The 16,133-nt window shown below is 38.2% G+C and overlaps 1 protein-coding gene across 8 annotated transcripts in view; it reads left to right on the top strand.

The window, feature by feature from the left end:
• Positions 1-16,133, top strand: part of lrp1bb (low density lipoprotein receptor-related protein 1Bb) — a 251,401-nt gene that overhangs the window by 47,343 nt on the left and 187,925 nt on the right. For 7 of the 8 annotated variants that reach the window (XM_056389279.1, XM_056389275.1, XM_056389277.1 and 4 more), the window contains exon 2: positions 15,199-15,321. The exons of the other annotated variant lie outside the window; for it this stretch is intronic. In XM_056389279.1, the coding sequence (XP_056245254.1) occupies positions 15,199-15,321 (123 nt within the window). The remainder of the gene's footprint in view (positions 1-15,198; positions 15,322-16,133) is intronic. 8 annotated transcript variants of the gene reach the window in all.

Genomic DNA, 16,133 nt, shown 5'->3' with positions numbered 1-16,133 from the left:
GCACTATTTCTGCAGTTTAATTCTTTAACCTGATGAAGGATGCCTCATAAAAGTTTTAGCAGATATATTTTTCCTCTTTTTCCAATTTCATGGTCAAATGCATTTTTTTCCAGCAATTCAAGGTTTGTTGTCAAGACTTTCTGCTTTCAACATGAAACTAGCTGGAGAACATTCAAAAAGGACCACCCCCATAACACTGTCCTCCAAACTTTGCATCAAAGTGCCATTATAGTACTTTTGTGATTGCCACTCAGTGAATAACTTGAGTACCCATACAAGTACAAAACCCTCTCTTGTCATATTTGAAAGGTTGAAAGCCTTTCTCATCTTTTCAAGAGGAGGAATTGCTATCATTTTTGTTGCAAAGCTTGAAAGCTTTCAGCTTCTTCTTCCAAGAAGGAATCCCAATAATTCATTGAACAATAAGTAAGACAAGGCTGAGGTATTCAACAGAACCGGGAAAACTGGTAATGAAGAGTATTTGGGGAAAAAAAATCATGCCTGTACTCTAGTAGATGGGCAGACCCCAACAGATCACCTTGCCTCTTGCTTTAACTTGAACTGATGTGTAAAGCACTTTGACTGTCTACACAGGCTGAATATATCCTTTATGTACACTGGAGTGTCAGTGAGTCATTGTGATGGCCTGTCCCCTGACACCCAGTATAAAATATCCTGTCATACTCTAATAATATTTTGAATACCTGTACTGAGCCCTGTAACAGGGACATAGTGTTCAATAGTGTCTCAAGCAACAGTGTCTTTGTTCACTTTGTCTGAAATGTCCCTCTGGACCAAATAGCCTAAATAATCCCTTGATGGCCTCTTCCTCAGACTTGGAATCAGAAAAACATTATCGTCCATCACAAAGCAATTGAAAGTAGTCTTTGATGTGGCTCATGCGAAGCCTGGTTTAATGTTTGCCTGAGACTAAGCTCATACTGTGTGTGACTGTCATTCTTAATTGGATTCCATTAACAGTGCAGTAAGTAAACAGGACTTTCACAAGGCCCAGCGAAAATCAACACCTTTGGAAAACACCTCGTCTCCAAAAGTGAAAACGTTAATTGCATCTTTTGATGTGCGCATTGAACAAGTGACTCTGAGCATTTATTTCTTTTTTGGACATACTGATCTGTACTCAGTAGGAGCTGTAATAAACCTTTTTTTTTTTTTTTTTTTTTTTTTTAAAGCACATGGCCTCAAACATTCTTTATGCTTCAATGCTAATTTTTTTTTAATTTGATTTTTTTGTTGGTACTCATTAAACAGTGAGGTAGTGCAGCATGATGACTACATATTGGTTTGGCTCTGTGGTCAGTTTTATAACTGAATCTGTAGTTTTTAACTCCAACTATAACAGATTCTTCCATTAGCACTGTTTGTTAGCACTGCTGTGGCTTCCTGATGTGGGTGTGATGAATATTCTGCTGACAGTGTTGACTAGTGCACGACAAAAGCCAACTGGCAAACATCTTTCCTCTTTTTGTAGGGAAACCCCTGAAGAGGTCACGCACAGTTAAAACTCAATCACAAAATTAGTCTTGAACTATGACAGAAATGATGAATAAAAAAGAAAACATTAATTTAGTTAAGTTACTGTAGGGCTGTTTTAAAGCATCAGTGATGTTAAAGGTTTAACATATGATAATGGTAAGTCAGTAAACACTAAAGCTATTTTCCATGTTATAAATATGATACAATAAGTGAATGCAACTCTTAAGAAAAATGTTTTAGGTCACCTATAGTACATGTATGCACAAGGAGATAAAACTCAAACATTATATGCCATTAATATAAGTCTTATATGAACTGATATTAAATCCAGTGTTTCCCCTTGATTAATTGTGCAGATTTGTTTTTCATGAGACTAATGAATCTCATTAGTACACTCACACTTTACTGATCTAAAATAGAGTTACATTAAACTGTGAAAGGGTTTAGTAGCAGGGTATGCCACCTTTTTTATATTGAATTCACGCAGCTTGTTATCTTAAATTTCAGTCTTTTCAAATGGTCACCACTGGCTTTGCCTATAACTCTTGATGTTGTAGGCGCTCAATGATATAGTCATGACCTCTTGTGATTTGTTTTTATAAAGCAGTGTGAAGCATTTGCGTCCACTATGGAAACAGTTTAATGCTAATTTCATCATGTTGCATTAGTCCAAAGGTGGTTAACACTGTGATAGGCTATGGATAGTTGAAGGTAATGTAGTTTCATAAGTAAAGCTGCATATTAACCATGACAGAGGCAGAGAGACAAAGTTGGAGGTAGAGCTTGTTGTTGTCAGCCAATAGCTTAATCATTCAGAATCTGTATAACTTTGAAAATGTTTTTTATGGGCCTCTAAAGCAAATATTTGGTTAATATTGCCTACATTATAACCTTATTTTAAACTTGGCGCAGTTTTAACATGACAGTGGACAGTACTCATCTGTGTATATTCTGTAGCAGAGCCACCGCTTCACATCAGTTTACATAATTAGACATGCATATCACACACAGGCACACACATACCCACTTTTATCTGCTTTGGTCATACCACGTCAGATTTAACAGACTACTGCTCCCACAGATTTTTGCTCTATGTTGCCATGACAGTTCATTACTGAAAAAAAACCCATGGATCCTCCTCAGATAAAAAAATCAGTTCTGGGGGAGTGTTTATTTATAATTGCTCAGATTTAAAATAACCTGATGTGCTAATATGATTGGTGTGAATGATTTAATCACAAATCTTTGGTGGTCATTGCATTCATTATATTTTGTTCAAAGACATCAAGACAAACACCAGATTGAAGTGTCTTCAAATCTGCTCAGTGTGCCATAGAAATAAACACACACTTTGTTCTCACTCTAACTGCTAACAAGTACCTTGTGTCTCAATATGGCAAAGCTATTGCGAGCTCACTCTGTATTGCCAACCAAATGAGATCTTGCATTCCAATTTGCTGTGCAGTGCTTTACTACAATATAATTCATAGCTGTGTTGTGTATAATTCATAGTTGTTTGTGTTGATGGTGATGCTTAACAAGGCTCCCTAAAGATCACAAGTAAGCTGCTTTACTGCCCTTTTCCCCTTGCTCTTTATAAGAGAGCATGGATGGTACGGCACATATTAACCCAAATCGCAAGTTGTTGACAACCGTATTAATTAGCTGTATAAAGGTCATATACCAAGTAATGAAGCAAGTTCTACAATTCCACCACAACAAGACAGTGTTTTTGGTAATTCAGAGCAGGATGGTCAGACTGTTATTTTCATAGTTAATTACAATGGAGAGAGTATGAAAAAACACTGCTTTCACTGGTCATTATTTACCACTTACACTGATTGGTTATAACATGTTTCTATGCCTGGATAATATAACCAAATCACATCAATCACGTCATGTTTTCTATCTATCTAATAATTTTCCTAAAGAATGTAATGAGCCTAGAAAGCTCATTGCATATGGCAGTGTGATAGTGCTGTTGAGAATTTGTGAAAATATGAAATTGGATTAAATGAATTTGATATTGCATGCGGTGTATAATATGTGGGTTATTCATTCTCATATGGGAATGATCATAACCATGGCATGTCAAAATAGTAGTTTCATAATCTTACATCTGCTTTGCATGACAGGGCACATCTGATGACCTTTCTATTTTATTTCCAGTACCACATGTCATGAATCATTGTCACAGAGATGTCACAGCCAGCTTTCTCCCTCATACTGTGCTCGATCAGTAGTGAGAGGTTGAGATGCTTAACAATCTCCCATTGCCATCCCTCCACCTTCAACGTCGGACACACCAAATTGATTTTAATCAGGCAATAAAGTAGATCTGATCCTCCCTCTGTTGACTCACTTTCATGCCCCAAGGGGGCTGACCTGATCGACTTTTCTGATGGATTTTACTCATAACTGCCTATAGCGCCGTTCAGTACAGAAAATCTCTTTCATTTTAGTTGCATTCAGAAAGAGACTGATGCTGTATTGGTGTTTGCTGTGAGGTTTCAGCAGTTTATTTATTCAATACTTTGATCCTTTAATTCCTGTCTTCCTGAGCTGCTCAAGAGGAAAAAAATTTGCAGGCCTGAATGTGAGAGTAAGCTTTTTTTTTTTTTCTTTTTTTTTTCCCTTATAGCTCATTCCGAAATGAGCATGGAAAGATCCAACAGCACCAAAATGACACTGAGATAATCAGTTTGCCTGCCTTATTCTCAGACACCTTTTATTTATTTTCACCTTTATTTATGTAGTGATGCCTGTAAATATGTGATTCTGGGATCTAAATACCAAAAATAGTGTTTGCACTGGTGTTCAGACTTTAGGGAGACTTATTTTAAGATCTGAGTTACTGTCTTCTCCTTAAAGGGAGGAGACACAGTATCCATTTATTGAAATTTTATAAACTAAATCTCCAGTTACCTCAGGACTACCTAATGTAATATTCAAAGTGAAAATTGTGATTTATTTATTTTTTAACCTTCAAACTGGCATCGCAATGGTTATATCAGTTAAGTATTTAACATTTTCAAACTATCTAATTTTTCCTGATGTGATTATCAAACAGTTGAATCTTTTGAGTTTAACTGTAACTGTAGTTTACTTAGTCTCCAAATTACCATAAACTGTACCAGTTACTATATAACAGTATACCAGTAATACCAGATCCTGAGGAGAGCCTGGTGTTTTTGAGTAATTGATGAAAACTATTTATGGTGCTATCAGTCACCACTGTTATTTATTTGAAGTTGACAATGAAAGGCTCTGTCAAACCTGCATACAGTGGGGTCACAAAAAATCCCGAAAGTTGTGATATTCAAAGTCCCACATTGAAAATAATTTACATTTTAAAATGCGACCTTTATGCAAAGTTAAAGGGCAGCTAAACCCTTCAGCTCCATCATTTTGTTTGTCCTTTGTACATCTTAGTTGTTGCTTCAGATCGCATTTAAGATTTAAAGTCCCTTTGGAAATATTTGTGTAACCTGAGCATTGCAAAAACTAATGGGCAATAATGATAAAACTGCTGCAGGGAGCACTGTGCATCTTGACAACAATATTCACATTAAAATGTATTTTAATAAATGCCCCATTGTGTTCAGAAGGCCCATGGTAGGTTTGTAAAAACCCTGTGAACAAAGATAATGAGTGGTCATAGGTCATCATCAAAAACCAGAAATGCCAGGATTTGCTTTTATATTCTTGGTTCATTCAGGATTCTACGAGGCTTTGCGTATAAGCCCATAATACAAATTGCATTATATATCTGCAAGGCTGCTCTTCTTGTCCTGCAGCTTTTGAGAGGAATTTAGATATTTTCTCTTTTTAGGAAGTATTAATGGAGCCAGATTAGTCTTTGCTTCAGGCTGAGATGTGGAAAGCACTCTGTTCCCAGCTTTGTTTAACAAGTAATGCGTGTTGCTTATCATTTCCTTACTTTTGTTAGACCTACGGCGGACACTAAACACGCAGTACACCCACATATATACACATTGGCATGTTAATACATAATTGATATTTATTAATCTACGGAATGGTTGAAACTCCACCACCATTTAAATTTATAATGTTGCCAGAGACAAGTTTATTCACAGTAGGCATAATCAACAAAGTGCACTACTTAAAGGTTTGACACCTATGTTTGCTGTCTGATTTTATACAAACATTTTTTTAATGGTGTTGAACTGCTTATTTACCATAGATCTGGTTCTGATTTTATGGTATTGTTAAAGAAAGAGTAGTAAATTAGAACTTTAGCAGTTTTGATAAAACTGTGTTCACCAAAGTAATTATTGAAATCTTATCTCAACGCTGCTATAAATAGAAGGGCCAATACAGCAACAAAGAGAGGTCAAAGGTGAACTAAAAACCTGGAATGGGAACTTTGATGTTTAAACAGTCAGCTTGGGTTGTAATTTTACAGTGTGACTTCATTTAATTTTCGAAATACATTTGACTAACATGGAGGCTATTCTATGGCTGCTTGAGTGGCTGAAAGATCATAGGATCATCCAAATTCTATGCCATTGTCTTCTGAGGTCTTTGCGATTACAAAATATAGAGCAAGAAAATAAAACCCATAAATAAACCATAGTTTTTCTTTTCTTTTTCTGCTTTTTTTTTTTTTTTTTTTTTTTTTTTTTTCAGAACGGAAAACGGAATTAATTGTTTGTTAGCTTGTAACCAGTGTTGCAAACTTCGCAGCTGTCACTAGATGTAGTGACTTTTCAGACCGTTTTTTTGTTTTTTCACTTTTTTTTCAAAAAAGTGCCTAGCAACAGATCTAGCAACTTTTTGAACGAGCCGTTTTGCTACTTTCCAGAGAGTTGCCAGTGCTGTGCTGTGGGCAGGAGAATAAATAAAATATATTAAAATACTGCATATGTGAACACAGAATAGGAGAGAAGCAAATGGTTAAAGGGCTGAGAGGAGGCTGAGTGCAAATACCATGTGATGACGTTGTGAATATGCTGATTAGCGTATTACGTCATCTAGCGACATTTAGTGACATTTCAAGCAGGCTTTAGCTACTTTCCATTGAAAGCAGTTGGCAATGGTGCTTGTAACTGGCACTGGCTGACACAGTGTTAGTGGTTGTGCTAATGCAAGTTTTCGCTCTCTGTACTAAGGTTTTGGTGACCAGTGAAAGAGCAGTCCGTATCAAGATGGTTGGTGTTAGAGGAAACATCAGTTAGACTCAGGTAAATGTTTGAGCCTCAGTCAGACCCAGACTCAGGTGAGTCTGTTGTGACCAAAATCGGTGACTGGCAGACTTATCAGAGCAGTTAGCCTAGTTAGCATCTTTTATTCGTTTATGTTGTTTGTTAGCTTGTAACTGGCAGGGGCTGACCGTGTTCGTGGTTGTGCTAATGCAAATTCTCACTCTCTGTACTGACAAGGTTTTGTATTTATTTTACCTGCCCCCCCATCCCTGCAAGTTGACAGGATTGGTTCCTTAGGTTGTATGGCGTATGAAACCCTTGCTGTCTGAAGCCATCATTGGTTAACTGCAGTTCCAAGGTGGAAATATGCAGTCATGGTGTTGTGGCCCTGTCTGTGCGGCTCATGCCTGCATGGCTCTGACTTCTTTCCAGAGTCCGAAGACATGCACGTTAAGTCGTGTTTTCACACCTGTGCTTTTTTTTAAATTAAGTATAGTTTGTCTGTAATTTTCTGTAGACTTTGTAGTTTATATATACACTATATTTCTTTTACTAATTCCAGTTCACACATGAAAAGTACAATGCAGTACTCCTGGAAGGCATTTTTTATCCAGTTCTTGGTTCACAGTTTAAACAGTAACACTGCTATCACAGCTAATAAGGCCTCTTTGTGTTGTAAGTCAGATTGGAAGAGACATGTTTTCCTATTTCTAATGGAATGAAGCTAATCAGATATGTGTAAGATGACTGCCAGCTGCGTAACTTTGCAGAATTCACTAGAGAGTAAAGTGGAAAAACTTAAATAAAGGGCAAGTCCATCTTAATCACATGCTTCTTTGCTCTGTGGCAGGCAATGAGACAGAAATGTCACATTAGTAATGCAGAGTGGTTAATTACATCATATAGAGTTAAAGCAATGTGCCATTTGTTGATTTTGGCTTTTAATTGAAAGTTACATTTTGGCAGGTTAATTGCCATTAAAAAGAATCTTTCTTAAAGTACATTTACCGCCATAGACAATTTATTAAAAAAAAAAAATTGAATGTTAGGCTACAACAAAATACTATCATTACACAACGAATACACAGATGTTATTAGCCTTTTTGTCTTTAAAAATCAAAAGGTCAAAGTTTTTTCTGTCAGCCAGCCATGTCTGTTGACAATAGCTAAACAAAATGTACCACATGACTAATCACTGTTAAAGAAAACCTTTCTGTGAGGCTCATCCAGCCATTTATCTCTTATGTTTTATCTCCTTAATTGTTTCTTCTGAAGAGCTTCATGAAGAAGGCCTGCAACATGATGAATGCAGTATTTGTACTTGATTAAAATCAACTCCAGTGGGTGATTAGGGGGGAAACAAAAATCTACCAGTCTATTTTGTTTTGTTATTTTTTTCACTGGCAGTCTTGTGGAGGACATTATACTTACTGTATGTGGATTTGGGATATCCAGCCATTCCTTATTTCATGTGTCCTGGTAGATTTTGACTTTTGATATTATAGCAACCATTAAAATGCATCCCCCTATTAGCCATGTTTGTTCATGTAGTGTTATTTAATGAGTGCATGTTAATTTTATCTTTTATAATACTGTAGTTGAACTAGGTAACATTCAGGTACTATTGCAGATTTAGACTTGTTTGTACAGTTTTTATGACGTACTCCCTTGTGAGTTTCAAGGTGGATATGTAGTTGTTAGATAATGTACAGCTCACTTGGTGTCTGCAGTGGTACAGAGGTGGCCAGTGTGGATGTGATCCCTCACTATAACAGCTCTCACTCCACTCTGATAATGCAGTTTAATCTGGAGGCTACACCCAAGGCACTGACATGCCCCACAGAGTATCAGCCGGCATTGGACAAACGCAGTGGAAACCTTGACTGGCACTTCACCCCTCAGTGATGACAAAAACCCTGTCTGCTTAAGCAGCTATTACTCCACCTGATTGGTAATCATGACATGGAGTGAGACATAAATCCCTCAGACTGCTGCTGGTTAAGATAGAGGTCTTTGAAGGAACATAGTGATTAGGTGACCTTGGATGGAGCATGGAAAGGGGGCCAGGCGAGGGTAGGCTTGCAGGGGGGTTGTACTTTTATATTATTGGCAGTATAATGACACATTCTTATGCAAATGAAATGCACACACATAGGCTACATTCAGGCTGGAGAGAACAGTTCAGAGCCCTTAAAAATGATTTCTTAGAGTATATGTAACAACTAGTATCACCGGTCTTATCAGCCTCAATCATACTGTACTTTATTTGCACACATTGAGATGCCATTAGTTCATCCCGTTTGCACACATTCATTTGTGCTTTTATATGAACTCTGGCCCCACGACGCAGGTTTACTGCGCCACTTAGTTTCACAGACTCTGAGTCAGACACATTTCGTGAGGTTTAAATCTTTTTTTTCTTGCAATTGTATAGCACACTTGGTCTCTTTTGATCTGTCATTTAACTGAGGACTAGTATTACATGTACAAATTTATTTTCTTGTACAGATTTATACCTTTTAGACTAAATTGAATTTTATTATATTGCATGGTTTTGCACGTAGTCATATTTGGTGTACTAATTGTATTTTTTTTTTTTTTTTGTGGTCTGATTTATTTTCTGTAAACACGTACTGTTAACAACAAAAACATGTTCATGTCGAACAGCTAGTTGTATTTACAGACACAATTCGGATAACTTTTCCAGCTCACTTATCTTGGCTGGTGTCACAAACGTTGGAAGTTATCTGATAATTGGTGGGAGACACTAAAAATCAGTCAGTATGTATCGTTTCCTGCTCACAGTGAACAAAAAGGGAAACATATCTACTATAGTTAATTTTTTGTTGATTTTAGAATTATTAATACATATGATTTTATTTTCGGGCATACTGTACAAACAAGCAAATCAACTACAATGCTTTAAACAAAAGTATTGACATGCTGCTCTTCAGAACAATAGGGTGAATAGCAACTGGCAAAATTAGATGGTTTTGGGTTATGAGGTGAAAGAAGCATGAAAAGGAAAATTATGAACATGTTGCTGTTCAAACATGCAGTCCAGTTCTGTGCTGACAAGATGTGCTTTGATAGGACACATTTTGGAGTTCTTACTCACAGCAGGAAGGTTCTGGGTTCAAACCGGGTTTCTTTGTGCAGTTGGCATGTTCTCCCTGTGCCTGCGTAGGTTCTCTTTGGGTACTCCAGCTTCCTCCCACAGTCCAAAAACATGCACAGTATGTTAATTGGAGAGCCTAAAGTGCCCATAGTTGTCAATGTGAATGTGAGCGTGACTCTCTGTTTGTCAGCCCTGTGATGGACTGACGACCTGTTCAGGATGTACCTCGCCCAATTGCAGCTGGGATTGGTTCCAGCCCCCCTGTGACCCTATAGGGATCAGCGGCATAGATAATGGATGGATGGATGTTCACCTTACTGTAGTTACTGTAAGGTCACCCAAACATAAAAATGTAAGAGGAGGCTTTCATTCATGAGAAAATATTATATTTGTACCAATTGATGATAAACCAATGGGAAATTTAGACCCTAAAGGCCTGATTCTTCCAGTTAGCTCACCTGGTACGACAGAAAAACCAGCAGCTCCAGGATTAAATAGCAAAATTACCTTTTATTTATAGTTATCAGTAATAGGTTTGGGTTTTTTTCTCGGTTGAAGACTGGAGTAATTACACATTTAGCAGGATTCCTTGTGAGAGGTGACCCAGTGGCAGAGAAACCGGCAAGTATATAATAAGAATTGACCGATTTTTGCAGACTTTAAAATCAAAATCCTAATAATCAATGATCATCAGGAAAATGAAAAAATATTTCACAAATTGAATAAACAGGACAACATGAACAGAGATAATGCTTTTTAGGATTAATTTGACCTGCAACATTGTTCACAAAGTATAATAACTGAATAGTCATATTTCTCTTAACATAAAAATCTTTCAAAAATGTTCAGATAATCCTTGTAATATAGTTGTTTCTTTCTGTGAATGTAATGTGCTGTAAGGTATTCCCTTGCATGTGGAGTAAAAGGGCAGTAAACAGCATGCAGCTTAAGATCGGTCTTATGAATCATTCATTGTTTACTGGTGTAGGGATTTATGCCAGGGAGCAGGAGGCCATTCTATGATTGTCTTCTGAAACTTTTCATATGGCGCTTGCTTTCAATAATTTGTTGACATGCCCCTGCTGTTGTAGAGAAAATAAAAGTGACCTCGCTCTGTGGTGAAGGTCAGGCAGTATCTAATGAAAGCCCCAAAGTCTTACAACATTGATTTCTTACCCATTTCATGGGTAGAATGCAGAGTTGTTCAGTGTTGCCATGGGGGATGGCCCCCGGTATGAGCTGGTACGTTTCCTGGAGCCAGTTATACCTCAGATTCTGTAAATACCATTACTTTTCTCTCTTAGTACATCATTATTTTCGCTCTCTCCTTTTTTCTAACACAGCTCACTATCCTAAGCTGGCTCAGTGATTTCGAAGAATTCCTTTTTTAAAAGATATTTCTAGGATCTAGAGGGTAGCGAGGGATGAGTGCTGCTGAACTGACGTGCACATATAATTGTGGGCATGCGTCCAGAAGTGCTGTGACATTCTGAAATCATTCATCAGTCAGCAGAGCCATGGCTCTCTTTAGTCTCCATATTCTGATCAGACTTGACGTGGATGGCATTTAAGTCTAAATACCACATGTCGTATGTCACTTCTAGAGATACGGTTGTAATCAAGATTCATTATGCAGGTGAGGCATCATTGAGATGTATCACACTACATTGCATCTTTTGGCAGATTAAAGATATGAAGATTAAGGGAGAGACTGCATTATACTGTTGTTATACTTAATAACCTGCTTAGTTTGGCTCATAGCCCTATGCTCATCCATAATGCATATGACCTCAAACTGGCCAGGACACTCTGCCTTCTCCGACACGGTGATAGAATCACAGATCCTTGTATGTATGTATGTATGTATGTGGGTTTCGTGTGTGTTTATGTGCACACAATTTCACTTTCAACATTTCCCAAAAATCTTTTTAAAAAGGCAGACTGAGTGAAAATGAATGACTTTTGGCATTCAACTATTGCTATGGGTTCAAATAAGATTCAAAAAGACTTTGAGCTCATAAAGCAATTGATGATCTCATATAATTCCAAAGTTTGTAGTTTACCTTTATAAACCTGTAAAAGGAACATGCCTGAGAAATTTAAGATACAGATACAATATTAGTCATTAGTGACAGTGTATGGGACTGGAAACTGTTTTTGAAAAACTGTTCCAAATTTTGGGAAATTTCTTTTCTTGCCAAGAGTTAAAAAATAAGATCAATACCACTCTCACATCTGATGTACGTTGCAGATATTCAACTTCAATTTTCTCTTTTCTCCCACACTGGTTGTTGGGTGACCTTGAGTGTCCTGAATGCAACACAGGTCTGATGGACTATCACTGCCCTGTCAAGTTCACACACAGCTCTTTAAGTACAGCTGAGCAAGTTGGGTGAGCTTGAAATAGTCTGGTTGAGAAGCAGCTCTTTCCCAACGTGCAATTGTAAGATAGCTCTGACTTAGGAATATTCTCAGATCTGCTTTTTTCAGCTGTATAACATAGCTGATGTTTAATTCGCCACTTTGAGCTGTGTACTGCACTGCTGCTTTTATAACACAGGTTTTGTTTGAATAGGCCTGTGGCTTACGACTTATCCACTGTACCATATTGTGAACTGTGTGTCTGATGCAATTCAGGGGATTGTAATGCCTTAGTGCTTTGCAGCTTACGTCATTGGAATATAATATTGTTTAGAGAGATAAATGAAGACCTAAGCTCTCATGTAATTCAGAGTTTAATAGGACTGAGCAAATAGAAGAGGGGATGCTATACTGCAAAATGCAGGATGAAGAAATTAGTTTTGCTGTCTCAGTGTTCATGTTGCAGTTTACTGGTTAACAAAAAAACTTGATCAAAATACAAGCTGCAAAGACGGCTGGCTGGTTTTCCTTCGGCAGGTTTGCAAACTATCTTTCCTGTCTGCCTGCTTCCAAATAACTCTTTGTTCCTCTGAAAATCTGGCACATTTCAAAGGCTCAATGGCTTTAATGAGCCACAATGTTGTGCCAGTGGTGGCCCCATGAAACTCATGATAATGTGCCCGACTGAGTGCCACTGTGTGTGTTTCCCACTGTTATGATAATGCCACCAGTTTGGGGTTATTTTTCCATTCACTGAAGGTAGCTGCTGCTTTTTTAACTTGCTATTCCTGTCATCACCACTCATTTGATGTTTGTATAGAATTGTGTGCAAAATACATAATGCTGTGTAATACTATACCTTTTGGCACCTTCTCATGCAAATGTAGTGGTATATGAAAAAGGAACAAAAGAACAGTAGGATGTTTACTTTTCTTCAGTTGTGCATTTGTCCCATTATTGTGCCCCCACCGGCTGCAGGGACAGTAGAGCCTGTGTCAAGGAGAGGCTGTCTGGAAAAGGGGGAGATTAATTGACATAAGAGGTCATATGCTCGACTCATATTCGGCCCCTTTCAAGGTGAAAGGAGGTAGAACATCAATAGGAAACTGGGCTGCTCTGAGATCCAGGGGCAGTTTCTTTCATGGCTTCCGTCGGTAGCTGAGGAAATGGCCCTTCTGTCACCAACCCTCTGCTTTTCAGTGGTAATCAATTCAGCTTTAAAGGCTTAGGAGACATCCCTTTAGAGACTTCAGCAAGTTGCCTCTGCCAACCTCAAGCCCAGCATGTGCTTATTGATGCCCTGTTAGTTCTTTGAGGAGAAATGTAAATAATGTAGTCAGCGAATTCAGCTCATATACAGTTCACATGTGTTTTGAAAGTACAGTGTTTAGACTAGATTATATGTTTCTGACATAAAATTAAATGTAAAATAGTTTGTTCCGGGTATAATTAATGTCACAATATTTTGTGACCCTCATTATGCTTTACCATTAAACTGTCAAATCATGCACAGTCCATCATATTATTATTAAATCTGGTGCTGAATGAATATTCGGTGCATGTGATAATCAGTATGCATTGAGGTTGATGGCATGTTTTGCCAAAAATCATAAAATTGTGGTGCTTGATGATGGTTTAAAGAAGCACATTTGACTGCAACCAAGAATCTTGTCTTAGTACAAAAATATTGTGTTATGAAGTTACAATGTTTTCAGAAATATTTGGCATGGTACATGTTTAATTCTGGTGCTTTTCCACTGTTTACAGTCAGAAATAATGATCATGCACCAATTCCTCTTGCAGTAAGCTACCTTGATATACCTTTTTTTTCTTATCAACATGATGTGAATTTAATTTAATATTTTAAAGGCTTGATGGCTTTGGTTTGCAATTTTGCAATGTCCCCCTTTAAAGCCTGAAAAAGTCTTTGAATATTTCAAAAGAGACCTTGATTCAAATTGTAAGATTTCAGATATATTGCATCAGTGGGAATAGAAGAGGTAGAATGGATAAGATGTTTGACCTTTTCAGATTTGTCCCTGGGTAGTGAATTTGCTGGAGGGTGCCAGGGCAGAGAGCAGCGGTGCGTTGAATTATCACTCCCACTGTTCAAACGCTGCAGACCTGATCCCCCACTTGCTCCACTCCCACCACTAATGGGTTAGGAACACACTGGAAAAAAGACGCTGATAGAGAAAGAGAGTGGGAGGGGGAGGTAGAGCCTGTCTGATTGTCTGTGGGTTAAGCTTAGAAACAAATTACCGTTTTTGCTTGGCACTGAGGAGAAGTAGCGGCAGGTCACTTTTTGGTGTCAGAGCTTTAGCAAAAGCTTATGTCATTCTGCAGAATGATCGAGCTGAGTCTCTGACAGCTACCGGCAGGAAACATGTCAACACTTTGACGGATGCTTGCTATATTGAAAGCCTATGATGACTTTTTAGTTGACTGGGCTTTCACTGAACTCCCCCCCATTCCACCATCCAATGAAAGCACACACCAAGGAGGCAAAAAGATAAGAACAAACTTGCCAAACTGCTTTGTAATAGTTTGCCAAGGCGCAGAGGACATCATGTCTTTGTTAGAGGAGAGTAGCTGTCAAAATCACAATGCCTGGGCAGCATCTGTGTCTGCCTCTTTTGGTACAGTTTTAATCTTCTGGAAAAATGTATGGCCTCCCGCTCCGACAAAGAACTGCGTTTTACAAAATACATACCACGTACAAAAGGACATACAATACTCTATTAATTGTCAACCTCAGTACTGTATATAAAGCACAGAGCTATAGCCTCTTGAAAAAACTTTCTCTGTTTCATTCAGCCAAATGCTCCCATTGCAGATAACTTAATGACAATTTTGCTTTTGTCAGTGCCTCTTCGCCATTTACCACATATGGTTCTAAAGAAAGTCCAAGTACAGCCATTTCCTGTCCTCCCACACGCATGTTTACATCTAGTACATGTTCTCTGGGGAAACATGTGATCCACCTGCTCAGTACCATCACCTCATGCTGCATCTTTTCTCCTGTCTCCTCCTTCACCCTTTCCTCATGCCATCCAGAAGCCATCCTGTGTGACATAGGGGAGTTTCACTGTCACGACCAGAAAACCTGCATTCCTGAGGCTTGGCTCTGTGATGGGGAGCCGGACTGCCCTGACGACTCAGACGAAACTGATCAAACTTGTAAGTCACCCATTCCATCCATCCCTCTCTAATGCAACACTGTCATATGGAATTTTGCCACACTCCCTCATCTGCCAGCGAGTCTCACCTTTATAGTATAAGGACTTGTGTTAACATGTATTAAGTGATATTCCACCAGAAAAGTACCTTCTTAGTATCGAATGCTACCCCCTCCAGACTTTAAAGTGCTAGAAGTCTGTGGATCCCTCTGTCACAGAGAACAGCTGCTGTGGTCATTTTGAAGACATGAAATGTACTTACATCTTGCTGTAGATGCCTTGAAAGCAGGCAGCAAACGAAATGGTGTGTTTAAGAATACTTCAGTGAAACTATGAGTGTTTGGAACACTTAGCACCCAGGTGGACAGCTGGATTGTGCTGCAGGAATGGTTTGAGATGTTGAGCTCTAAATAGGTATGTGTCAGTGTGAATTGTTACCAGCCCTGGGATAAACTGTCTGGGGTGTAGCTCACCCCTCCCCGTATGTATACTCGTATAGGTTCCAGCCTCTGAAGACACTGCACAAGATTGCAAGCAGGTATATATAATTTCAGTGGGAAGTATTAGTATTTGCTGATTTAAAAACTATCACCTGAAATACTATTATTGTCGCCCTATTTTCATTTCTGGTACCTGTAAACCCAGTGTTTGCTGCTGTGTTGTTTTTGTGTAGTGCGTTACACCGTATAGTATATTAGGATGATGATAAGAATACTAATAACGATAATGACTTGTATTGTATTTATATTTTATTTCATATTGTATCAGTCATTATTAAAAATAAAATACTGCAGAAATGTCTCACTGATTATA

This window comes from Seriola aureovittata, chromosome 11 (genome assembly GCF_021018895.1).
Source record: "Seriola aureovittata isolate HTS-2021-v1 ecotype China chromosome 11, ASM2101889v1, whole genome shotgun sequence".
NCBI lineage: Eukaryota > Metazoa > Chordata > Actinopteri > Carangiformes > Carangidae > Seriola > Seriola aureovittata.
This window is presented reverse-complemented; position numbering and strand designations above follow the sequence as displayed.